This window comes from Antechinus flavipes, chromosome 3 (genome assembly GCF_016432865.1).
Source record: "Antechinus flavipes isolate AdamAnt ecotype Samford, QLD, Australia chromosome 3, AdamAnt_v2, whole genome shotgun sequence".
Taxonomy (NCBI): domain Eukaryota; kingdom Metazoa; phylum Chordata; class Mammalia; order Dasyuromorphia; family Dasyuridae; genus Antechinus; species Antechinus flavipes.
The window spans coordinates 623,077,466-623,104,882 of NC_067400.1; the positions used below are offsets into that span (position 1 = coordinate 623,077,466).

Genomic DNA, 27,417 nt, shown 5'->3' on the forward strand with positions numbered 1-27,417 from the left:
CTCCACCTGAGCCAAGGGTCTGAGGTCAGGTGCTGGGGCTGTGGTGTTAAGCCTTTGAGCCCAATCTTGGTAATTTCAGGGAGAGGCTACTTAAGGGAGATGCTGGTCGTTTCATGAAATAGTGAGGCATTTGTGGAGACCCCATATGCCCTTCAGTTATCTTTAACACTAAATAGTCATAAGTTTCCTTGCCAGGCTCCATTTACCATAAGCCACCCTGATTCCCTCAGAACTCAGCCTTGAAGGACCATGGTCCCTTTCATCAGTATAAGAGCGGAAACTGTGGGGCCTGCGTTAAAGGGGCGTGAGGAAGCAGGGCTGGCCACCACATCCTGGGCCAGCCTCCATTTGGCCTGCCTTTTCCGCTCTGCACAGTTAGGCTACACAGCCCAAGACAGAGCTAATGACCCACCATGGACTCCACAGTGACTTTTCTGATCTCCATTGGTGAGTCTCAAGGGTCAAACGTGGGCAGGGAGGGATATTGTGAAAAGACCCTGGACAGTTGACCTGACATAAAGGGAGTTAACTGAAGGAGGACCCAGAAGCACCGAGAGTGAAGCAGGACCTAGTTTCTGTTCAAATGGCTCTTCCTTCATAGTCTGACCAAGGCAGAATTAGAAGTTATGGGGCTTTACAAGAGCCAGGGATGGAGTCAGAGTGGGATGGAGGGAACCATCGGTCACCAGAGTTTCTCTTACAGGACTGTGCCTACACTGGGAAGCTAGGACACAAATGGGTGAGTCCTGCCCCCAACATCCCACTGTTCTTTTTTCATGTTTTATCCCAAAATAACTCAGGAATTTACTCACGGGGTAGAAGCTTCAGAGGCAAGAGGTGAAAGATTTATGGGCTAAGAGAAATCCCGAAAAATCTGGAACCTTCTTGCTTCACAGGCACTCTTCCCAGGCCCTTCCTTTGGGCTGACCCAAGTCCTGTGGTCCATAAAGAAGCAAATGTGACCCTCCGGTGCCAGGGCCGACCAGGGAGTGACAGATTCCAGCTATGGATGGATGGAGAGCTCAGAGAGGAGAGAAATGACTCATGGTCACAGGCAGACTTTGTGCTCAGGAGGGTGGATGACTTCAATGATGCGAGAAGCTACAGGTGCCGCTCTGGGCAGGGGACCTTGTGGTCAGAGCTCAGTGACCCCCTGGCCCTGGTGGTGGTGACAGGTGAGAGGGGGCTAGTATAAAACCATCCTTGAGCACAAGGAGTAACACCTGAAAAAGGAGACCCAGGTCCCTCTTTATAGAGTCAAGTTATAAATGGGGCAAACTCTCAGTTTTCCTATCTTCCTCCCCTTACCAGCCACAACTTGCAATGTTTTAAAAAACCCATTGTTCGTGACCTCACAGTTTGGATTTTGAAATCTTTCTCCTCAGTAACTCTATGGGGAGGAGAGTTCTTTTCTTTTCTCTTGTAGATATAGAGAAACTGAGGCCTGAAGAGGAGGTAAAGTGACTTGAACAAGGCAGAAGGTTCTTTAGTGTCAAGGTCAGGATTTAAATCCATGTCTCCTACCTCCAAATCCAGAGATTTTCCCCTACCTGCCCAGTGTTGCCTGATAATGCAGCCATGAGAGCCATGCTGCTCCTCCCTCAGAGGATGCACAGCAGCCTTTTGGAGAAGGGGTGCACAGCTTTTCTATGGCCCAACCTGCCAACAGCCGGCCTGTTCAGTTTTGTCTCCCATTTTCTCTTCTGTCCTCCCTACATTCCCACCAGCCTGGACAGATAGCCCACCCACATCCCATCATGTCCCATCACACTTTGCAAACACAGTTGTCTCTGCCTGTGATACCTTTACTGCATTCACCCTCATTTTCCTCCACATGCTTAAACAGGTCTAACTCTGGATGCCCCAGGATATGGTCCCTGATGGTATCATGTGGCAACATGCTGGCCCAGTATGCTGCCTTCAGTTCTCTCTCGTGCCCACTCTAGCACTGGGGCCATTCCCAGCACTCCAGGCTGCCGTCCATCTGGCTGTGTTAGAAGGCAACCTCTTGAAGGAGGAAAGTGCCTAATATTGGGAGTCTGAGAGAGGGGGCTCACAATCTGCTCCCCCCAATCCGGGCTGGGTGACTGTGGCCCAATTCCTGACTTTGTGCACCTCGGGCTACCACTTCCAAAGCGTGAAGCTCATGGGCACAATTCTATAATAGGGTCATTTGAGCTCAAACCCCTGTGACTGGGAGCTCTTTGAAAGTCTTTCTGATGACCTGGGAGCCGAGTTACTGAGCAATTAACAGGCCGACAGGACTGGACACAGAGGCATGGCCAGGAATCCGCAGCCCAACCTTCCCTTTCTCAGCTCTGTTTCAGGCAATGATATGAAGGATTGACGGTGAAAGCTCCGGTCTCTAACTTCCTTTCTCCTTTCACAGAACTCCTCCCCAGACCCAGCATTTCAGTCTCACCTCGCTCCATAATATCTGCAAGCACAACAGTGAACATCTGCTGCTCCTTCCAATCACTGTCATCCTCTCAGAGCTACAGTTTTGCCCTCCTGGAGGCAAAGAGCCTGGAGCCCTTACAGCTACAGAACATTACAGGAAAACAGGCTGCTTTCTCACTTCCATCTGTGAGGACCGAGGACAGTGGGAGCTACAGCTGTATTTACTACAGGAAGACACCCCCCTACAGGGGGTCATATCCCAGCCATGCCCTGGAGCTGACTGTGTTGGGTGACTACATGAAAACCCCCTAATTCTCCAATTCCATCCCCACGTAGGAGGGCCCACAGAGCTATGGGGACAGCATAAAATCCAGGGGTAATTGAAGGGATAGTTTGGGGGAGAGGAAACCCTAGAACCTTCTCTGGTTCTATATAGACTCAGCTTGGGGCCTCAAGAAAATAAAGGTGTTCCCAGCTCAAACAGGCTCCAGACCAGAAAGTGAAAACCGGGGCAAAATTTCAGCCACACCCTTCAATGGGGGGTGAAGGGAGGAGGCCTAGAAATGACATCTCATCTTGACCTCTGTCACTCTCTTCTCCTCAGGACCACTCCCCAAGCCCACTCTGTGGACCCACACTGACCTTGTGGTGATACCAAGGACCAACATCACTCTGTGGTGCTCCAGACCCAGGCTATCTTCTCTTCAAGAGGTGACTTTCATTCTGTGGAAGTCTGGGACCCAGGAACCCTTACAACAGCAGCCCACAGCAGATCTCTGGACTGACTTCTCCCTCTCCTCTCTGAGCCCTGAGGACACTGGGAGCTACAGGTGTGCTTACAGGACAGTCTCTGGGACAGAATCAGAGCCCAGTGATGCCCTGGAGCTGGTGGTGCCAGGTGAGGGGTGTGGGGGCCCCAGAATAATTCTGACTATGATCCCCCTGCTCTCTGCCCAAAGAGGGGTGACACTGGGACAAAGCCACGGTCCCTACACAGCCAGCTCTGCCCTGGGGCAAGCTGACTCAGGGGTCTTGGAAGACATGAGATATGCCTGTTGTGATTTAAAATATTCAGGAAAAGCTAAAGATGGAACCAGAGTTGGGGTTTAGGGGAACAGTCACAAAATCCAGAACTTAAAGGGTGTTGGAGGCTCTTGAAAAAAAATCCTCCCATTACAAATGAGCAAATGAGGTCCTGAGGGAGAAAAGGATTTGTCCAAGATCACAAAAAGAGTGAGAGACAGAGACCAGAGATAGGTCTTTGCTTTCTCCCACCTGGACCCTGATCTGAGGTCGGAATTTAGGCTGAGCTCTGGGGCTGTCTGTGATAGCCCAGAGAAGGAGGGAAGGGCCATGATCTTCCCTGTCAGGAGGCATCAGATGCATGAGATCACAGGCCAGGTGAGTTCCCTCCAGTTTCACAGGCTCCTCACATCCCTGGCAAGCTCCATTTAGATATCTGTACAAAAGATTTAAATAAAGGTCATGGGTCAGGGATAGAAGCTGGGCTGGGAGTTTGGAAGACTCATCTTCCTATATTCAAATCTGACCTCCATGCCATTAGTACCTGTGTGACCCAGAACACATCATTTCACTCTGTTGGTCTCAGTTTCCTCATCTGCAACATGAGTTAGAGAACTGGCAAAGCTTTTTCTCCAATATCTTTGCCAAGAAAACTTTAAATGGGGTCCTAACAATTGAATACGATTGAAAAACAACTGAATAACCAGATTGAGACTCGGATAGGCACAGTGAATGAACCATGGCAACATGGGGACTGGGAGGAAGGGCAGGGTGCCTTTGGTGTCCTGATCTCCAGCCTCTTCCCCCACCCCACCTTGTTCCCCTCACAGGATCTCTGCCCAAGCCTTCCCTCTCAGCCCTCCCAGGCCAGGTGTTGGAGCCTAGGAAACATGTGACTCTCCAGTGCAGGCAGCCCCCTCGGTCAGCACTCTGGAGAGCGACATTCACTCTGCTGAAGGTGGGCAGCCCTCCACCCCTGCAGAACCAGAGTCCAGCTGGGACTTCAGCTGACTTCCCCCTCCTGTCTGTGAGGGCCCAGGATGTTGGCAACTACACCTGTGTCTACTATAGTAGGACATCTCCATACCAGGTCTCTGAGCCCAGTGATGCCCTAGAGATCTGGGTGACAGGTAAAGGTTGTTCATGTTCCAAGGGCATAAAATAGAGGGGTGGGAGGTAGGATTGAGAGATAGCCAAGAAATTCTGGGAAGACATATTTGGGGCTCATTTTATCATCCTGAAGTAGGGGTTCAGACAAAAATGGGTGTCTCTTAGGAAACAGAGAGAAAAGGTGGGAAAATGGACCTGCTCAGGTACTGCACCACTCTCAGGGGACAAGAATGGAAGGAGAAACTACCTCTTTATTCCTGGATAGCTCCAAAGAACACCTAAAGTTTAATATCTCTGGCGGTTCAGGGAAACAGACTTAGAGGAATGAATAGTCAGAGTTAGTGGAAGCAAGAGCCGATGGTCAGGGAATTATTCAGAGCTCTCAATAGTCTTACTCCCCTTCCATCCTCCATCATCACAACTATGGGGTGGGGAGGGATTTCAGGATCTCTACTCTCTCTTTGTGTTTCCAGATGAGCTCCCCAAGCCTTCCCTCTCAGCCTCACCTGGACTAGAGGTGGTCTCAGGAACCAATGTGACCTTCCTTTGCTGGGGACCTTCATGGGCTACTAAATTTGTTCTGTACAAGGAGGGAGTTGAAGAAATCCTGCACGGCATGGGAGCCCATGAAGATCGGGGTCAGTTCCTCTTGACTCGTGTGACCCCCAAGGACTCTGGCAAATACAGCTGCAGCTATCATCTGGGCATCAATGAAAGTCTCTGGAAGCAGCCTAGTGATGCCCTGGAGCTTCTAGTGAGAGGTGAGAGCAGGATAATGGGAAGATATCAATAAGCACTCCATTCCTCTGGTCCTACAAAGAAAGGAAAGCATGGCCTTGGTTCTGGCTCGGAAATACAGGGTAAAGTCTGCAAAGACTTTGACATTGTCCTCATTTCCAGGCCAGTGAAGACTCAGTGTGTGAGCTGAGACATAAGGCTTTTTTCCTTATTCCTTTTCACACACACACACACACACACACACACACACACACACCTTTATTCTGGCTTCTGTTTATCTCACTCTGATTCCAAGAGATAAACCCTCTCTGAACAGGATTTGTAGCAAACTGTTTAATGATGGTGATGGGAGGTTGTAGAGGGGATAAGAGGAAAAAGTCACAGATGACTATGTGGGAAGGATGAGCATTCCTTAGCAAAATTATTTATTATGATTCTTCTCTCCACCCTAATTCATGTTCAGAGTCAAGTAACAACCTCCTCATCATCCTCAGATATGTTTCCTATCTCCTCCTCCTGTGCCTTCTATGGCTTGCATTCCTCTGCCATGGATCCATCCTTATGGGTGAGTTTGGGGAAGACAAGAAAAAACATAAATGGATGAGGACCAGATCTCTTTTTCTTCCTTTGAGGATCTGACTTTATTTTTCTTCCCATGTCTCTCACCAGGGCCTCTGCAAGGATACAGCCCTCAGAGGTAAGGAAACTTGACTGCTCTACCCATTACTTCCTGTTCCTTCTTTTCCATGTAACCTGAACTCTGAACTGGAAAGGGATTCTGGTAAAGAGAGGAAGCTGACAGAACTTCCCAGAGTGAACTCCATCTCCTTATGCTATTTCTTCCCTTTCTCCCTACTGTAGCTGTTTGCGTTGCTCTTATCTTCCTTGGAGGACCTGCCTGCCTAATCATCCTGAGGCACCCAGAGAGGAAAGCCCATGTAAGTTATCTTGTAAGGAAGGTGGTAGGGTGCTGAATTGGGGGAATAGAAATGGTAGAAGGGAATACTGGCCCTGGGATATTAGGAATGACCCTCTACCTCGAATATAGAAGTGGCCGAGAAGCAACAAAGGGAACTACTGGTGAATTAATTCCCTCTTCCTTAGTTTTTTGCCTCCTCCATTACAATGCCTCTAAAAGAGAATTTCTTTAATTATTAGGAATATTTACATAGTACTTTCATAACTGCAGTTCCCTAGCATTTATTTCCTTCATAATTCTTTGCCGTATATTCCATGTATCTAAAGGTATGAGGTTGAGAAAGCATCTATAGCTTTTACCAGATGAGCCATCAAAACTTTCATGACATTAATAAATTAAGAACTGCAGAGGGATCACTCTTCATTCCCTCTTGTATTTCTCCTTCAGGTGCCCATGGCTGAAGAACCTCAGGGAGTGACATACACTCAGCTGAACATAAGAACCTTGAGTAAGAGGAAAACTGACCCCAAAAAGACTCCCACAGAAGACACGCTCTATGCCAGTTTATATTTATACTGAACATTTGGGCACCTTTTCACAAAGGAATTCTCCACTTCTGCTTTTCTTCCATATCTTCTCCTCTCCCTCACCCTTATTTCATCTGTTCCCTAATGTACCTTTCCCAAATTCCCATTATGGAGGAGCCATGATAACTATTAAGAATGTCCACTGGGGCATAGACTTGGGCAACCCCAGTGCATCAGTCTAAAGGTGGTTGAGAAGGGAGGATGGGAAGAGAATCTGGAATTAAAATTTTAAGAAACACCTTATTGAAATTTTGAAATGGCAACAAAGACAGTGAATTTTATTTTTGTTCATTGTTGGTGGGTTAAAAAAATTAATAATAATAAGTATTATCATTATTACTATTTTCCCCTCCTGTAACAAGTAAACACCTTGCTTTGTGGCCAATGTTAGATAAAAGAGAGAATAAAAAGCTTTTATAGTGGTGGGGAAAGTGGTGGCTACATGGGAATGACCTTACTATCATCAGTACTGGCTCAAAGAGGGAATAGCATACACATTCAATTGGGCATAAAATTCTATCTTATCCTATAGAAAATTGGAGAAGAGGATAAGAGAAGAAAAGGGAATAATAGAAAGGAGGGAAAACTGGGGAAGAGTTAGTCAGATTCAAAAAGATTCTTTCATCAGATTATCTGAAGAAAGCAAACAGAGAATAGAATAAAATGGGATCCAAATTTGAGGGAAATACTGTTTTCCAAAGTAATTGTCAAAAAAAATTTTTTTTGAAGCAAGTTTCCTGATAAAGGCTTCATGTCTCAAACATATAAAAAACTGAGTCCATTTTATAAACTTCAGAGCCATTCCTCAATTGACAAATGATTAAAAAATACGAACAGCCACAGATGCTTTAAGTCACTATTTATTAAAGAAATGCAAATTAAAACAATTCTGAGGTACTCCCTCATATTTATGAGACTGACTAATAGGACAGAATAGGAAAATGACAAGTGGTAGAGGACATGTAGCAAAAATGAAACATTAGTGCTCTATTGGCAGAGCTGTGTCTCGATTCAACCATTCTATAGAGTAACTTGGAACTATGCCCAAAAGGCTACAAAAACATACATATCCTTTGAGCTAAAAAATACCACTTCTAAACCTGTATTGGAAAAAAGTAGGAAAAATCAAAAAGAAGGATTTAGGATGAAAATTGCTGTCCATCCCCAGAGAAAGAACTGGTGCTGTCTAAATACAGAATAAAGCAGACATTTTTATTTAATTGACATTTCTTGAGGGGCTTTTTTGGTCCTTTACAACATGATTGCCTTTTACAACATGATTATTGTGGAAATATTTTGCATGACTACACACGTGTATCCTCTATTGAATTATCTGGCCTGGGAAAGCAAAGTTGAACTTGGAGGAAAGGAAAAATAATTGGAACTCAAGGTTTTAAAAATAAATGTTTATAATTGTTTTACAAATAAGTAGGGAAATAAAATACTAAATGAAAGGGAAAAGGAATAGGAAAATATTAATCAAATTTTTATTCTCTTCAAAGAATCAGCTTCCAGATTTATTAATCATTCCTATAGATAGTTTTGTTTCACTTTATTTGTTTCTCCTCTAGTTTTTATGTCTCCTCTTTTGTGGTTATTTGATATTTATTTCTTGAGTTTTTAATGTTTTGTGATTATATGCAGTTAATTAACCCTTCTCTTTCCTATTGTATTAAGATATCTTTGAAGAGACATGACTTTTCCCAAGCAGACTTCTTTAGCTGTGTCTCAATAACTATGGCATGGCTTTTCATCACCTTCTTTTATGTAATTATTACGTCTTTAATTTCTTCTTTGACTCCTCATTATTTAGGATTTCATTGTTAAGCCTTTATATGAATTTGGGTCTTTCCTAATACATGGACCAATTTATCATTTCTATTGCTATGGTCAATAAATAATTCATTTTATTGCTTCTGAATTTTTGCTACAGTTTGTGATATCTCTGTGAATTTGTACAATTCATTCAATACCAAGAGAACAAGAGACAACAAAATACCCTGTTGTTTCTTTGTTATTATCTATATATTCTTATATTAATATTTCTTTTAGGAATTTAACTGCTAAGACAATTGGGAAAATATTTTAATATTCATTTGTGTTTATTGTCTATAAGCTTCTTTTAGGGTAATGTGCTTTCTCTATTTAATGCTCTTTGTGTTATAAGCATTTGTTTTTGATAATTTTTAAGGCATAACCACAGTTCCTGCTTTTTTAATTTCACTTAATGCATAATAAATTTTTCATTCCTTTATGTTTATTCTGTTTATAGATGAGAGGGTTGTTAATGTGTTTCCTCTAAAAAGACAAATTGTGGGTGGGTGTTTACTTGCCCAATCTGTAATTCTTTTTTGATTTTCTTAAGTTTTTATTATCTCCACATTTAAAATTCTGAGATTTAATTTATATTTTCCTCCATTTGTTTTATTTTTTGCTCAAGTGGAATTTTAACATTTTCAAAAATAAATACAGACTTAAGTATATTCAGTTATTTTACTTAAATTTATTTTAATGCATTTCACTTTTTAACAGTTTTCTTCACCTCAGTTTCAACATCTACCTCAATACATTTAGCAAATGGTAGTCTCTTATCCTTGAATGTGATGGGTGAAGTCTTCTCAGTGTCACTAGGATAAATTTGTTCAAACTCGAGGCCTCAGTATCATGTACCAAAAATCTGACTTAGAAACGTGAACTCCAAATTTCCATCCCCTAACTGCTATTGTGAAATGTTGCCACATCAGCAGTAGTTATACCAAATAATATTATGAATGCTTTTATGATTTTGTTCCCTTATTCTTTGTATCTGGGATAGTTTAGATTACAAACCAGTCTCTCCCCAACCCCAGTCACTTTAATTGAGTGCCAATGGTGGGTGGGGGATCTTCAAGGTAGGGGTATAAAATTTGGTATTTTCCTTCTGTAACTTTCCTCTCCTTGCTTGACTGCTTGTTGGGAGGGAGACACCCTTTCTCAAGAGATAGAAATAAAATTACATTTTGCTTCTATTTTGAGAAATCTTTGATTTATTTGAGCCAGCTATCTTTGTACCACACATAAGCAAAACTTATGACTTCCCTTTTCTTCCTTTTATTTAGTTATTTAATTTCCCCCCTCTCTTTTCCTCTCAGATAAGTAATTAAGGTGTGGTCCATTCCTCTGCTGACTTTCAACTTCTTTTTTAGTACTTCAAGTATTATTTTCTGGAAATTACTCTAAAATACGATACATTTCTCTCTTTCTCTTTATCACTAATTAATATTTCTGTCTTTTGCTCTTGGCCACAAGATACCATAATACCAGATTTGGACTTTCTTTCACATTCTACAACTATCCTGGAAATAGTAGTGATAGTGATGATAAGTGACAGCCATGATTGGAACTCAGGACTCCCTGAGAAGCACTGAGGAAGGAAAGCATCAAGACTCTTCAATGCCCAGGAAGAAAATTTACAAAATAACTAAAGAAAATTCCTCAAATGGAAAAATTTCTATATTTCTAGTCACTGGAAACACTATTACACCTTTTGGGATATGGGTTCTCTAAACTTGCACCTATTTTACATTGGACCCTATTAATACAGATGAGAGGATTTGTCAAAGATATTTGAGGGAGTGATATATGTGCCAAATATTAATATTCTTTCACATGAACAAAAACTCTTTCCATAAAGTTAATTTACGTGGCTATTTGAAAGCCACTGATAATATGAAGACACACTGATGGGGACTCATGAACAATAGAACTCCAAACTATACCTCTGCACTTGTTATGTCTCTCACTCAAAAGCTCTGGTTATATTTACAGACTTGGAATATTCCTTCCTCTCTTCTTTTTTTTTTAATTTTATTTTATTTAATAATAACTTTGTATTGACAGAATCCATGCCAGGGTAATTTTTTACAACATTATCTCTTGCACTCGCTTATGTTTCATTTTTTCCCCTCCTCTCTTCTTTCAATTTTAGAATCACCTTCTTCTCCTCTGAGATTCACAATAACCAAATAATTTTCTCAACCAAAATTAGTTGTCCTTCTGTACTACTTACCAAAGCATTAACCTTCTTCATTGAATTTCATTCTGACCATCTTTTTTTCCTTTTCCTAATTATTCCAGTTCAGAAATACTCAGGTAAAAGTTGAGCAGATATTCCTAGCCCACTCACCTGCAAAGATGAATTTGGTACATTGGACATTTTCAAGCATCTATATAGTATTGACTGGGTTTGATACATTACTTCTTTTTTTCTATTTTTCCTTTAAAATATCATTGATTTTATGGGAAGATGCTTAAGAAGTTTCAAAGGTATACTGAAAGAAATTCTGAAGACGAAAAAACTCAAAAAGATTAATAAAAATCTATGTTAACAATAAAGATACCAAGCTAAATATATCTCACTTCTTTTAGTCTGCCTCCAAAGAAATGATATTCCATTTTCTAGCACTGAATATGTTATTGATATTTCCTCATTGGTAAACATGAAGATATTGGAATAAGAGCATCAGTGAGCTTGTTTCTACCAGGAGATTTATGATCAACAATCATTCAGATCATCTCACATAGAATTTTTCCTCATTTCTTCATGTTGTTCCTACAGGATCACAATCCCCACTAAGCAAAATACTTTGATTATAGCATGGAATAAGTAGAGCACAGTAGCGCTATCACAGCCTAGGTTTGGAATACCTTTTCTTAAAATTCATGTGACTGATCTCAATAATGTTTGGAACTGTTGTGTCACCACATTGTTCACATCTCAAATTTTTCATTCACTAAAACCACAAGATGGTTAGATGAAAAATGGACTTTGATGTATGTGAATGTGTACATATATATCTGTATCTACATAGAGATAGTCCATCTCCCATATTTATAATGCTTTCCCCCCTGACCATTGTTTAACAGATCTTCAATTCATTCAGGAATCTATTCACATATCACTGCGATATCACATATCTCTCTACCCACAAACATATATTTATTTTATATTGAGCCTGTATATATTTATTCTGCATAAACATACCCCAAACATCTGTTGTCTGACATGAGGGAATGGAAGGTCTTTGTTATCACTCCCAAGTTTTTTCAGTTTTCATATTGAAATTGTTCTGTCTTTGAATCCCCAGGAGGTAACTTAAAGCCTGGTCAATGTTTAAGATTGATTGTGCATTGGACAGGATCAGTGACTCTCTCATCCATGTTGCAAATGTGTATTCATCTTTTTTTCCATCTACAGTGAATGAAAATTTGCCAATCTTACTTTTTACTGAGCTAACTATGTACTACCCATAAGGGTACCCATATGCCTGCACTCAGGATTCTGAACCATGCACTGCCCAGGTCAAACCTCTCTACTCTCTGGACTTTCTTCTACCCTGCTTAATTGTCTTAACTTCAGAGCCCTTGAGGAGCAGCCCTCTATCCATGACTTTTTCTTTGTGCCCTCTGGAAGTCCTATTCTGGCTTTAACAAACATTTATTAAGAGAGAGTGATGCCTTACCCTGCAAAGTCATCAGCTCCCCTTTCCGAGGCATGAAGCTCATGGGCAGAATCTTCTAATGGGGCTGTTTGAGCTGAGCCCCTGTGATCACTGGGACTGTGAACCCCTGGTGGTAGCAGGGATGGTGCATTCCCTTAACCTTCCAGCTCTCCCATCATGTAGCAGAAGATGGTTCATATATGATGAGTGGGGGCAGGAGAACCAGAGAATGTGTAATTCCTCATAAATCAATCCAGAGGGAGCGCCTGTCCTCCTTAGTAGTGTTCTGCCCTCCCCATCCTGAGCCACACAGCCCTGCCAGCTCTGCTCTCATTTCACTAAGGGATGGACAAGCAGTAACAGGACAAGGATCAGTCACCATGTAGCAGTATGAGAAATGGGTAGGGCCTTTTCTCAGAAATTGTTTCTCTCTACCCACACCCAAACCAACCCACTTATGTGTGGTGTTCTCTTCTTTTTTATAACATAATGGTTCTCTGTGTGAGCAGGTTTCTTGGGGAGGTTTCTTGGAGGCAGCCTTAGTTTCCATTCCAAGTAATAGTCATTTCAAATGCAGCCAGCTGATAAAATGCAAACATTTGTTTTCTCCTTCCTTGGACCTGGGTAGCTTTCTTAGAGGCCTCAGCTTTCCTTGGTTCCGAGAGCTCTCATTGCTAATCTTTTGCCTCTGCCAGCTTCAGCTTCTCTTCTTCCAAATATCTCCAGCCGGCACCAAGGTGAAAGTTGGAATGAATCTGACTCCACCTCCGAGACTGGGCTTCTTCTGAACTGCCCTGACTGGCTCACTGAAGCTCTATTTATGCTGGGTCTAAAAGGTTGACTCCTCCTCCAAGGGAGGGATTAAGGGAGGTGTGAATTCACAAAGTTACAAAGTTCTCTTTGTGAATCTCCCATACTTGTGAACTCCAATGAGTACTTAAATACATTAGTGAGCTAGAGGATTTGCTAAGTACCATGCTAAATTAGGCAACTGACTTATCACTTTGTAAGGATTCTAACACTCATGGAATTATTTTTTTTAAAAGAGCATTCCAAACCACAAAGAAAGATCTGAATTTGTCAGTGATAGTGCATTAAGATCCTGCCTTGGTCCAGCAGCCCAGCTGTAGGGCCAAGGCTGGGTACTTTGGAGTAGGTGAGAAGGGTGAGGAGGGAGAGGGTGATCACCTCTAACCATGTCACTTCTCCTCCCATACAAAGGTGTACATTCACAACCTTCCTGGACCTAGAACACATTTCTGGTGACCCCGGGAGCCAAGTTACTGAGCAATGAATAGGCCTACAGGACTGGTCCAGACACATGGCCAGGGACCCTCAGCCCACCCTACCCCTTCTCAGGCAATAATGTGAGGGGCTGATGTGAGAGATTAGATCTCTTACTTCCTCCTTTCATAGGAGCCCTGCCCAAACCTAGCATTTCAAACTGAACTGGTTCCATAAAAACCCGAGGGAAAAGAGTAACCATTTAGAGCCAAATGCCATCATGTCACCCTCTCGGGACTACTGTTGTGCCCTCCTGGAAGCAAAGAGTCTGGAGCCCTTATAGCTATAGAGCCTTACAGAAAACAGCCATTTGCTCACTTCCATCTGTGAGGGTCAAAGACACTGGGAGCTTAGCTGTATTCACTACAGGAAGACATCCCCCTATACAGGGTCATACCACAGCCAACCCTTGAAGATGACTGTATTTGGGGAGTAGATACGGAAATTCCCTAAGTCTCCAATTTTATCCTCTACAAAGGAAAGCCCACAGAACTATGAGGACAGCATAAAAGCCAGGGATTGTTAAAAAGGATGATTTGATGGAGGGGGAGACCTAGGACTCTCTTGTTCTAGATCTCTTAAACTCAGATTTGTGTCTCATGATAATAAGGGTATTCCCAAATCAAGCAGACCCCAGACAAGAAAGTGAAAACAAAGGCAAAATTTCTGCTACATCTTTCTTGGGGGCTAAAGGGAGTAGGCCTAGAAATAACATCAGACTCTAAACTCTAGAGCTCTTTATTCCTCAGGACAATTCCCCAAAGCCACTCTGTGGGCCCAATCTGGCCTTGTGATAGTCCCAGGACCAACATCACTCTGTGGTGCTGAAGGCCCAGACTATCTTAAAGAAGTGAATTTCACTCTGTGGAAGGCTGAGATTCAGAAACCCTTACAGCCACAGACCTCAGCAGATTTCTGGACTGACTTCTCCTTCTCCTGTATGAGACCTGAGGAGACACTAGGAACTACAGCCATACTTACAAGGACAGATCATCCTCTAGTGGAGAATCAGAGTCCAGTGATTCCCTGGAGCTGGGGATGCTGGGTGATGGGTGTGGGGGACACAGAATAGTGCTAAGAATAACCCCTCTGTGCTCTGCCAGAAAGGAGCTTCACAAAGACAAGGGAATGGTATCTATGCAAGCATTTCTGCCTTGGATCTATCCTTAATCAGGGGCATAGGAAGACAAAGATATTTCTGTTGTGATCTAGACTATTGGGTAAAAACTTATGGTGGGGCTGTTAGGGCTTAGGGAAAAAATCACAGAGACCCAGAGCTGAAAGAGGCCTTGGAGGTTCTTGAGGCCCAAACCCTCCTTTTATCAATGAGCAAATGAGGAACTGAGAAGAGAAGCCTTGTCTGGGGTCACAGCAAGACTGAGGGACAGAGCCTGGAGAGAAGTCTGAGCCTTCTCACTCCTGAATTATGACCTAAGCCCTGGTTTTAGGCTAAGCCTGGGCCTGTCTATGATAGCCCAGATTAGGAAGGAGGGGCAATGATTTTTCTTCTTTGAGTCATCACATGTATGAGACCATAGGTTGGGTGGTCTCCCCTGAATGTGACAGTCTCCTTAGATTTATGGCTAGCTCCAGCTAGAAAGTTTCAAGAGATATTCAAGTTGAACTTCTCATGTAAGAGGACTTAAATGAAACTCAGGACTTAGAAGATAGAAGCTGGGCTTGGAAGTTGAAAGACTCATATTTCTGAATTCAAATATAGCCTCCATATCATTACTACCTGTACAGCCTGAACTCATTATTTAACTCAATTGGTCTCATTTTTTTCATCTCTAAAATGAACTATGGAAGAACACGGCAAAGCTCTACAATCTTTCCCAAGAAAATAGTAAATGAGGTCCTAACAACCGGATATGAGTGAAAAACAACTGAACAACCAAACTTAGACTCCAACAGACCAAATGATTAAACCACTGTCAGAGAAGAACTGAGAGGCAGAGAAGGAATTTGACCCAGGTGTCTTCACCCCCACCATATATTCTTCCCTTCAGAGGGTTTCTTCTCAAGCCATCCCTCTCAGCATTACCATTCCTAGTGATGGGGCCTAGGAAGCATGTGACTCTCCAATGCAGGCAGCTCCCTTATTCAGCACTCTGGAGAGCGACATTCACTATGCAGAAGGCGGGCAGTCCTCAGTCCCTGCAGAGCCAAAGCCCAACTGGGACCTCAATTAACTCTCCCCTTCTCGCTGTGAGCTGCGAGGATCCTGGCAGGATACTGGTAACTATAGCTGTGTCTACTATAGGAAGATGGCTCCATATCAGGTGTCTGAACCCAGTATAGTCCTAGAGATCTGGATGACAGGTGAGGGTGTGTTCAAGTTCTCAAAGCATACAATGGAGGGAGGGAATTAGGATAGAGAGGCTTCCTGAAAATCTGGGAGGACATATTTTCCAGGCTCATTTGAACAGTATGAACTAGAAGTTGAGATAAGTACTGCATGTCCTTTCAGAAGCAAAGGGAAAGTTAGAATGATAGATCAGCTCAAGTGCTGCACCAAAGGCAATAAATGGGCACAGTCAGAGGAAGCAGGAGCTGATAGTCAGGGAGTTCCTTGGAGACCTCTACAATCTTGCTCTCCATCCACCCCCCCCCATCACAACACTTAAGGGAACCTTGATCCTATTTGGGTTTCCAGATGCACTTCCCAAGTCTTCCCTCTCAGCCTGGACCGGCCTAGAGGTAGGCTCAGACACCAAGATGACCTTCCTATGCTAGGGAAATTCATGGGCTACATACAGGTTTGTTCTGAACAAGGGGAGAAGTTGAGAAAATCCTGCATCAGGCTGGAAATCCATGAAGATACAGCCCAGTTCTTCTTAACTCATGTGATCCCCAAGCACTCAGGCAATTACAACTACAGCTATGAATTTGGTTCCAATAGAAATCTCTGGAAACAGCCCAGTGATACCCTGGAGCTTCTAGTAAGAAGTGAAAGGAAGGCAACAGGAGGGTGCCAATAACCACTCCATTCCTCAGCCCTACAAGAAAATGAAAGCATGGCCTTGGTTCTGCCCAAAAGAGACAATGTAAGAGTGTACAAAGACTTTGACATTGTTCTCAGCTCCAGGCCAATGGAGACCCAGTGTGTGAGCTGAGACATGAAGAATTTCCACTTGCTTCCTTACCCACACATTTTTTTTTCTTATTTTAAGAAATTGTCACAGCTATTTCTCTTTTTTTATAATAACTTTATATTGACAGAACCCATGCCAGGGTAATTTTTTTACAACATTATCCCTTGCACTCGCTTCTGTTCCGATTTTTCCCCTCCCTCCCTCCACTCCTCCCCTAGATGGCAAGCAGTCCTATATATGTTAGATATGTTGCAGTATATACTAGATACAATATATGTGTGCAGAACCGAACAGTTCTCTTGTTGCACAGGGAGAATTGGATTCAGAAAGTAAAAATAATCCAGGAAGAAAAACAAAAATGCAAATAGTTCACATTCATTTCCCAGTGTTCTTTCTTTGGATGTAGCTGCTTCTGTCCATCATTTATCAATTGAAACTGAGTTAGGTCTCTTTGTCAAAGAAATCCACTTCCATCCGAATACATCCTTATACAATATCGTTGTTGAAGTATGTAATGATTCCTGGTTCTGCTCATTTCACTTAGCATCAGTTCATGTAAGTCTCTCCAAGCCTCTCTGTATTCATCCTGCTGGTCATTTCTTACAGAACAATAATATTCCATAACATTCATATACCACAATTTACCCAGCCATTCTCCAATTGATGGGCATCCATTCATTTTCCAGTTTCTAGCCACTACAAAGAGGGCTGCCACAAACATTTTGGAACATAGAGGTCCCTTTCCCTTCGTTACTTACCCACACATTTATACTCTAGTTTCTTTTTTTCTCACTCCTATTGACAGGAACAGTCAACATATCTGTTCAATGTCAAAGATGTCTGAAAATATATGCAATATCTATCAATTGATAGCTCCATTCGCTTTGAATCAGCAAGATGGGAGTGTCTATTCGTATCATTTTCGTTGTCTCTCAGTGACTGATTTCTATTTTATTGATCGTCTCTATTTTTAACCAATAGCAGATGATTCCATAATTACTGCTGTGTAACATAATTTGAAGACTGGAAGTGCTATTCTCCCTTCACTTTTATCTCTTTTTACCAGTTCATTGGTAAAAAATTAACTTTTTTTATTTTTCTCAGAGAATTTTACTATTTTTTGTTAAGGTCTTTAACATGAAAAATATTAATCAACTTTGAAAGTAATGTCACTATTTTGGCACATATTAAAACTGTTTAGTCATGAGCACTAAACAGTCCTCCAGATATTTATATTTTTATATTTTAAGGAGAATATTGTAATTGAAATTATCATAAAAGATTTTTATATAAAAATTGGTAGTTTATCCCCAGATATTTTATGTGCTTTGGAGTTATTTGAAAAGATACCATTTTTATTGCTTCTTGAGTTTTGATATTAATTAGAAAAGTAGTAGATTTTTGTGAGTTTTTTTAACATGAAGTGTTTCTTAAATTGTCTTAATATCGTGGCTGGTTCCCCAGGATTTAAGTAAACTCCTTACATTATCAGCACATGTTGATAGTTCTATAATCTCTTTACCTAAACTTATGCCTTTAATTTTGGTCTCTTTCATGCCATCTATTGGTAATAATTCCACACCTGTATCAAATAAAACTAAGAAGAATAAATATTCATCCTTAATTTTTATATTTAATAGGAAAGTTTCCTCATTGTATATGATATATGCATTTTTTTACAGATAGACATTTCATGATATTAAAAAAAAAACTTCTGCTAATCTTTGGAGAGTTTTTAGAACACAAAAGTGCTGTATTCTAACCAAGGTATTTTCCATGTCTATTGAGTTAAATCATATAATTTTGGACTTTTTTTATTTGTTTTTCAAACAATCATAATGTTTGTTTTTTTAATGTCGAACTATCATTCCATCTCAAATATAAATTCAACTTGAACACAACAAATGATTTCTTGGGGAAATTGCTACAGTCCATTTATCACACTTTTATTTAAAAATTTAAAATTAAATATTATTATTGATATTAGTTAATATTCTCTTCTTATGTATATTTCCCTGGTTAAGATATAAAAATTGTATGTTTTCCATGAAAGGAAGCTACTAGGGAATTTTTGTCAAATTTGAGAATAATTTGAGAATTAAGTAGACTAATTATTTCAAAAAGCTTGAACATTTCCTGTGAATCCCTTAGGACCAGAGAGTTCCTTCCCCTAACATCTGCTGCTTTGGCAATTCCTTCTTATTTAATGCCATTTATTTTTCTGAGATTGGATGATTTAAGATATTTATTGGATCATCTGTCAATTTGGCTACTTTTTGTTGTAGATGATAACTTCCTATTTGTTCCTATTTGTTCTCAGCTTTTTTAACATGTAACTACAAATAATAGATTCAGAAAAAAATTATTTATTCTATTTCAAGGTGATTTCATATTGTTATTTCAATTGACATTTTATTAATTTGATTTTCTACCATCTTCCCTTTAACCAATTTGACTAAGAATTCAGCAGGTTTATTGGTATTTCAAAGAACAGATTTCAGTTTTATTTATCATTTCTATGGGGTTTTTTTATTTCCAATTCATTTCTCCTCTAATTATTGTTTCATCTTTTGTGGTTGTTTTATACTTCTTTGTTTGTGGCCTCTTGAAGTTACAACGAATATTCAGTCAAACTTTCTCTTTCTTATTTCCTTAATGTATACTCATAGATATGTTTTCTAGCATGCAGACTATTTTAGACACATCTAGTTTATTTGGCATATATTCATCATTAAAATTTTCTTTCATATAAATAGTGTTTCTTTTATTTGTTCTTTGACTCATTCATTATTTAGAATTCCATTATGTAATTTTTATTTTGGCTTATGTCTTCTGTTTGAGATACCTCAACCAATTACCATTTTATTGTCATCGTATTTTTGACTTCTGTATTTTTGCTTTTTTTTTCAGTTCTCTGAGAATTAACATATATCAATTTTATTGACTGGTTATTGTCCTTCATTCTTAAAGAAGACCAAAATTGCATCACTATGTTGGGTTCAAGGCATAGTTTGTCTTTCTATGTCTGTTCAGACCAAGATGAACTCAGAAGTTATTACAACAGACTGGGTACAAAAAGTTCGTGTTAACACTTAGAAAATGAAGTTGTCCCTAAATTTTAGCATTTATGATATTTTATAGATCACAGAGCCTTCTTTGATGTGGACATACAATGCTAGAGGCCCACTGTTTCCCATGTCTCACGATGAATTCAAAAATTCCTCAGAGAAACCTTAAGAAGTGTCTCAGGCATACTGGAAGAAACTCTGAGCATACATAAATTAAAACATATTAATAGAAATATATCTTTAAAAATAAAGATTAATGTTGCCTCACCAGTCTTTTATAAATCAGGCTGAATATAACCAATTATTTTTTCCTATCTTCATGTGGAATGGTCTTCCCTTATTTAACATTTAGCATATCACTTAAATTCCCTGGGCCAGAATTTCCTGAGCTGCAAAATGAGGGGACTGGAATAGATCATCACTGAGCTCCTTCCTATCAATAGATTTATTATTATGTACTGTGGATTTTCTCCACATTCTTCCTTCAGGAACACATTCATCACTGAATGTAGTGTTTTGAATGTTGTCTACTTGATTAGGGAGCTGTGGATAGTAACTAATGACAACTGAGAAAACAAACAGAGCAAAAGTAATTTAATAGCTGGGCAGTCAGAAACAGCTGATCACTGGACTCTCCACTAAATGCAAAGACAATACAGAGTGAAGCAGATTTTTCATACAAAAAAAAGTAACCAAAAAAGACTAATGAATTATAGAAATTTAATGTTATTATAAGATATTATATTATGATGTAATATTATAACATAGTATTTAATATGTAATAATATAGAAGGCCAGTATTGAATAAGTCCATGTACAAGAAGAATCAGATCCAGATGTTACTAGAGATGTGCTTTCTGTAAGGACTCACTTCAAAGCACTGTCTCCTGTAACTATGAATGAAAGACATGCTCGAGGTAAATTTAAGATAATCTTGGTGAAGAATGCATGTGACAATATAGGGCATCACGAACTATATTATTTATAACTCTGTTATGAGTTATAAGCAGTAACAATGTTACTGCTTGTCACTGCCATTTATGACTCTGGTAATATTACTGCTAATGACTGTTTAAAGTTAATATCAAACTGAAATGTCCAAGTGTGCTATATATGTTAACCCTGGGATGTACACAATGCTGCTGTATACACTGCCATCTGGAGACATCTGGTGTTAATGCAACACTAATTTAAAGAGTATATAATCTCTGGATCGCAGATCACTAGACAGATTGATTAGACAAATCCCACCTGGCTCGTACATCTTCATTTCATATCCACACTCATTCTATTCACTGAGCTGTACTCCTACATAATTATAATGATAAAAACTCAATTAACCAGGATACAAAACAGGATATAAAATTTGGTAATCTACTGGATTGTGATAATTTAAATACCTTGTTTATTTTATAGATGTCAAATTTGATGTGAATTATGAAATCCTAATTTTAGTAAAAAGTTTTGAACCTTCATATAGTTGATGTCATTGTAACAGAAAAGAAGTACTTCTTTCATCAAAATGTTATTTGATTGAGTACAAACTGCATGTTGATTTAAATTGTGGGGAAAAATTGAAAATAGAGTATCTTCCTATTAGCACTGAGAAGTAATGTTATCAATTTTTCATCCCCATTTATAACATATAAAGAATAAATGCCTACTTCTACTTTGAAAAAAATTAGGTAATCTGGTTTTTAAAAAAAGGATTGGGGATTTTCTAAGTTGAGAAATAGAGAGAATGAATGTTGGTCAATTTAGCAACAGTACAGGAAGGTTTTGAGGTCATCTATTCATAAAATGGAAAGATCTTGATTAACTGCATGCACTAGCATATATAAAATGGACATGGTTTATACAATATAGTTTCCCATAGTGGAATAACAGAATAACAGTTGGAGAAGAATACATATAATAGCACAACACAAAGTCAGATTTCATTAGATAAAATCTGATTGTTTCTCTTGATTTCCATACCGAATAGACTCCATTTGGGCCATGGTTTTCATTTTATCTCATTAATGCTTAATTTTGATTAAGGGGAATTGATATAACTCTGGCCTAGTTCCAGTTAATCATTTAACAATAAAGCAAATCAATAGGATTTCTCATATCTAGAGAATCAGAATACGAATTGTGTAATAAGACCAGTAGTTTCATTTTCTCCCACAACTTAGGGCAATAGTAAATGCATAACACAGAAGTAAAAATCATACATAAAGCAAGAACAGCCGGTGTGCCTAGGTTGGGGAATAACTCATTTCAGTGAGACTAAGTTAAACAAGAGGGGGGATTCTACCAAGGGTATTTTGGGTCAGATAGTGGTGTCTCTATTATAATAAGTTGAATTTCACAAAGACTCATCATCATTTCCCCTGACTGGTTAATAAAACAATCCTACATATTCAGAGGTCCTCAAACTTTTTAAGTAGAGGGCCAGTTCACTGTCCCTCAGACTGGTGGAGGGCCGGACTATAGTAAAAACAAAAACTTTGTTTTGTGGGCCTTTAACTAAAGAAACTTCATAGCCCTGGGGAGGGGGTTAAATATCCTCAGCTGCTACATCTGGCCTGTGGGCCATAGTTTGAGGACTCCTGTACCATTATGGGGAAGGGAACATAGTTCTTATCTCCATAGATGAAAAAAAGACTCAGGGCTACTAGACTCCATGGAAGATTGGTGGGAGCTGAATTTGGTCCAGCAAAACAGTTGAGATGTTGACATAATCTAGCTAGGCCAGGTAGCTTGCTAAGGAAACATACTTGTGCTCATGTTCTGCCCTATGTTGTGTGAGAAAATGACAGCTACTGGTCTTGTTACACCATTCTTATTCTGATTCTCTAGATATGAGAAATCCTATTGATTTGGTTTATAGAGAAGTGATTAACTGGAACTAGGCCAGAGTGATATTAATTCCCCTTAATCAAAATTTAAAATTAATGAGATAAAAAGAAAAACATGCCTCAAATGGAGTTGATTCAGTGTGGAAATCAAGAGAACCAATCAGATTTTATCTAATGAACACTGAGTTTGTGGTGTGTTATTTTATGTATTCTCTTCCAACTTGTTATTCTGTTATTGCACCATGGGAAACTATATTTTATAAACCGTGTACATTTTATAAATATGTAGGCATGTAATTAATCTAGTTCTTTCCATTTTGTGAATAGAGCACTCCAACACCTTCTTGTACTGTTCCCAAATTGACCAAAGTTTATTCTCTCCAATTCTAAACTTTGAAAACTTCTAATCTTTCCTTCAAATAAAAAAAACTTTATCTAACTTATTTCAAAGGTAACATACTTGTGCTCTTGTTCTATATAATTGTTGTAGAAACCAGGTCTAACATAATGAAGAGGTTTCCCTTAGTTATACTACGCATTGCAATGCTGTGGATCTAATCACATACTTTACCATAATCAAAGGTATTACAGGGGTCATAGTCTGGAGATTATATAAAAGAAAAGGTGAGAGAAGCGCAGAGTATTATTCTCTGTGATGGATACAACATCCCATAAGTTATTAGGTCACTCCTTGGTATAAATGATGACATACCCAATACCCATAAGGTTCAATAACTTCAAGTGATGTAATGTCTGCCTGTTTCACCATGCATTTTAATAATAGCACTGACTCTTTTCCAGTATTCATGAAAGTAAATGGGGAAGGAAAGTACAATGGATAATAGTGAAACTAAGCAATAACAAGAAAGTCCAGATTTAGAACATGTGATAATGATGGTTCTCAGGCATATAATGAAAGGTATAACAAATAGTTACAAAGTAAAAGGAAACCATTCTGCCATGTGTGACAAAATCCTCAACCAGAAAAATCCGATGAAGGAAGGAAATTACTTTCCAGGTCCTCCATCTTCAAGTCCTCCCAAGAATAACAAAAAATACCAGAATCAAAACAATATTAACAAAGGTTACCAATACCATTTGTCACAATTAAACAGACTCAAATGTGAAAGATAAAGCAAGTGGTAGAGAAAAAAGCATTCATCTTCTTATATATATGAGTTTACCAGAAAGATGAGTGTTTATTGCTTCGTCAGTGTCCTGGGAAGAATGAAAAACAGGGAAGAATTATCAGAAGTAAAAATGACGAGGACAAAAATAAAATAACAAATAAAATAAAATATAAACATAATAAAAATAAAACAACAAAAATAAAATGACCTAATGCATTGTGATCTATAAAAGGAGCAGGTTTTTCCATTTGTCCAAATGTCTTTTTCTTGATCTTAGTTGCAGCAGAAGTGGTCAGAACACTTGGAAGAGATCTTCCTAGGCTGGCTGAAATCCACTGATTCACTAAAAATTCTTAATGCAGGTAGACTTCATCTCCAGGATGGAAATCATTCAGTGTAAAGTATAGACAGAGGTCCCAACCATGTGGCAGAGGTCCCAAACATGCGGCAGAGATCCCAAACATGAGGCAGAGGTCCCAAACATGCTAGCCATGTCAGGACTCTCTGTCCATTGTGCCCTGCTTATCTCTACCTTCACCTATTTGCTTAAATATGCTTTAACCTTGCTTCCAAACCCAATAATAAACCTCTTTCATCAATCTAAAAAAAAAAAAAAGAAAAGTGTGGAGGGCCAGTTCATACTGAAGCTCCTGCACAGATCGTTCTTTGTAGCTCTGCTGAAGTTCCTATATCTAAGAGGCGATAGCATTTTCAACAGTGTTCTCAGAACCTGTAACTTTAGCATCACTTCTCTAAATATGAAGGGGGATTTCAGGCGCGTATGGGCTTGCTGTCTCACCATATTGTTTATAGCTCAAACTTTCCATTCCCTAAAATTACCAAATCATTAAATGGAAAAAAATACATGTTTGACTACATAAATATGCTTATGTCTGTAAAGAGATATATAATTGTTTGCACTGTGTGTCAATTCTGCAATGCACTTCCCCTGACCTTTACCTCAAAGGTTCTCTCTACTCATTATAGAAACTACTCACATACCATATCCGTATAAAATATTTCCACATCCTCAGACACTAGGGCTATCTATGTCTTTCACACTAGTTTATATCTACCCCCTTCATGTGATCCTGTTTTATACTTATTTGACCTAAACATCCATCTATGTACAAGTTTTACTTGGAAAACTGGAAGCTCCTTTAGCATCTTTCTGACTTTCTAGCCAAAGGAGTTCCATAAAGCGTAGCCAACGTTGGATGCCTCACAAATGTTCATCACTGCTCATGCACCAGAGAGGATCAGCAACTTCAATCATGTGTCACCGCCCTTTTCCTTCCAACAAGAATGAAAATTAAGTCAATCACATTTTTACAGAAATAAAGGGCTAATTAGTTACTACTTTCCAGTGTCTCCACTCAGAATTGTAAGCCCAAGGCTACCAGGAAAGAGCTATCTTGCTGAGAAGCAGACTCTCTCTTACTATATCCATCTATTTCAAATTCAGTCCCTCTTATATCCAGCCCACATTCCCCAAATCTCACTTTATGCCTTTGGGAATCCCACTTTGGTTATTAACAAGCTTCCATTCAAGGAAGCTCTATCTTCCACCCCAAAATCATTCTGCATAAATACCTTGTACTGACAAGTATACTTCAATATATTTTTACCCTCATCAAGACAGCATAAGCTCCATAAGGACAATTCTGTCTCTCTTGTCTTTACATTCACAGCACCTGAATTAATAAATTGTCATAAAGATGACCTGGGAATTATCTAGGGAGAATTTTAGGCAGAAAAGTGTTAAATCATAATATATAGGAATCCCAGCTCAATTATATGTTGGCTCGAAGGACTCTCAAGACAACTTTGTCAAGAGAAAACATTCAGGATAGGTACAATGGCTGATGGAAACACCAACAGAGAGGTCAATTGCTGTCTACTGTGGCTGGCCCTTCCAGGGTTAAAAGGTGCTGCATTGTAGTATTTTACAGGAGATGCTGTAACTGAGGCCTTTAAATACCTAGAAGTGAAATACAAAAAATTCTACAATATTTGGTGACAGATTCATGACTTCAACTAATTTAGAGTCAGAAAGACATGAGTTCATATTTTACCTTGGACATTTATTAGCTCTGTGAATCTAGGCAACTAATTTCACCTCTGGAGATGATATAGAACTTTTCTTCTATTTTTTGTGACAATTACATGATACGTGTAAAGAGCTATACAAAATGAAAAGTGCTGTATAAATGATAGTCATTGTTGTTGTCATTGCTGTTGTTCTTTTTTTATGTTATTCATCCTAGGAAAGCAGAAGATGAGGCTGTGTTTTTAATATGTTTTCTTCTAAGGAACAAATTGTGTGTGCTCGTTTGCTTATCCGATCTGTCACTCTTTTTTTAATTTTCTTAAATTTTTACTATCTTTCCATTTAAAATTCTGAGGGCTAGATTTCTATTTTCCTCCATTTATTTTACTATTTTACACAAGTATAATTTTAAGTATTCCAAATATAAATACAGAATTAGGTATCTTCAGTTATTTTACCTTAATCTGCTGGAATGAACTCCACTTTTTATCAGTTCCCTTTGCCTCATCCTCAGAACCTATTCCTACAAAATTAACAAATGGGAATCATTTTTGAATATGGTATAGAAATGTTGTGGGATATTATTGTTCTATAAAAACTGATCAGCAGGATAATTTCAGAAAGGCCAGGGAAGACTTACATGAATCGATGTCAAATGAAGTAAGTAGAGCCAAGAGAATGTTATATACAGTAAAAAAAGTATACGATGACAATTCTGATGGACATGGCTTCCTTCAACAGCAAAGTGATTCAGGCCAGTTCCAATGGTCTTCAGATGGAGAGAGACATCTGCAACTGGAGAGATGACTGAGGGGACTAAGTGTGGATCACATGGCATTTTCACTTTTTGCTATTTGCTAGTATTTAATTTTCTCACATTGTTCCCTTTTTATCTGATTTTACTTATCATTTTTCATGATACTTGTAGAAACGTGTACTGAAGAATTGCACATGTTTAAATGAAAGTAGTGCATTAACCTGCAAAATCATAGGGCATAGAAGCTCATTCGGAAACATAGTTTTGTGCTCACCAGTAAAGTATAACCTCCATAAAGGAGTGTCCTTTCTCAATGCATTCCCAGCATCTCCAAAGGGGAGATGACAAATTGCAACCTGGTCATTGAGTTTGATCTGGGTCTTGTCTAGGTGGGATGCGCCCGATCTAATGGAATGCTGAGCCAGAACACTATTGAGTAACGATGGGCAAGGCAAGCCAGAATAGTCAGTGATATCCTGACTGACTCCGGAGATGTCCTGGTCAAGGCTCTATTGTCAGGGTATGTGCAATGGCTGACTATAGAGCAATCGGAGCAGCCAAGACTAAGGCTGGCCAATCCTTGACTGAAAAGTGTGCCCACTGTGGTATCCTACAGGAGGTGCAGTCACTGAGCCATTTATATACATGGAAATAAAGGGCAACAGATTCCTACATTATTTGCTTGATTTATGATTTTAACTTACTGAAAATCAGAAAAGGCTGAGTTCAAAACTTCACTTATATAGTTATAAGCTGTGTGAGCTGAGACCAAAAAATTAACTCTGTGCCTCAGTTTTCTCATCTGTCAAATGGGGACAACATAGATTCTGCATTCTAGGCTGTTCAAATATGTTAAGAATATATTTGTAAAACATTTGCCCAAATGAAAGTACTATAGAAATGATATCCATCGTTATTGCTTTGTTATTGTGC

General features: G+C 39.4%; 1 protein-coding gene across 1 annotated transcript in view; it reads left to right on the plus strand.

Annotated features, from left to right (window-relative positions):
• Nucleotides 1–708: 708 nt before the first annotated feature.
• Nucleotides 709–27,417, plus strand: part of LOC127557612 (immunoglobulin superfamily member 1-like) — a 38,140-nt gene continuing 11,431 nt past the window's right edge. Inside the window, exons 1-3 of the mRNA XM_051990921.1 lie at nt 709–739; nt 897–1,175; nt 2,390–2,689. Of these exons, the coding sequence (XP_051846881.1) occupies nt 736–739; nt 897–1,175; nt 2,390–2,689 (583 nt within the window). The 5' untranslated portion in view covers nt 709–735. The remainder of the gene's footprint in view (nt 740–896; nt 1,176–2,389; nt 2,690–27,417) is intronic.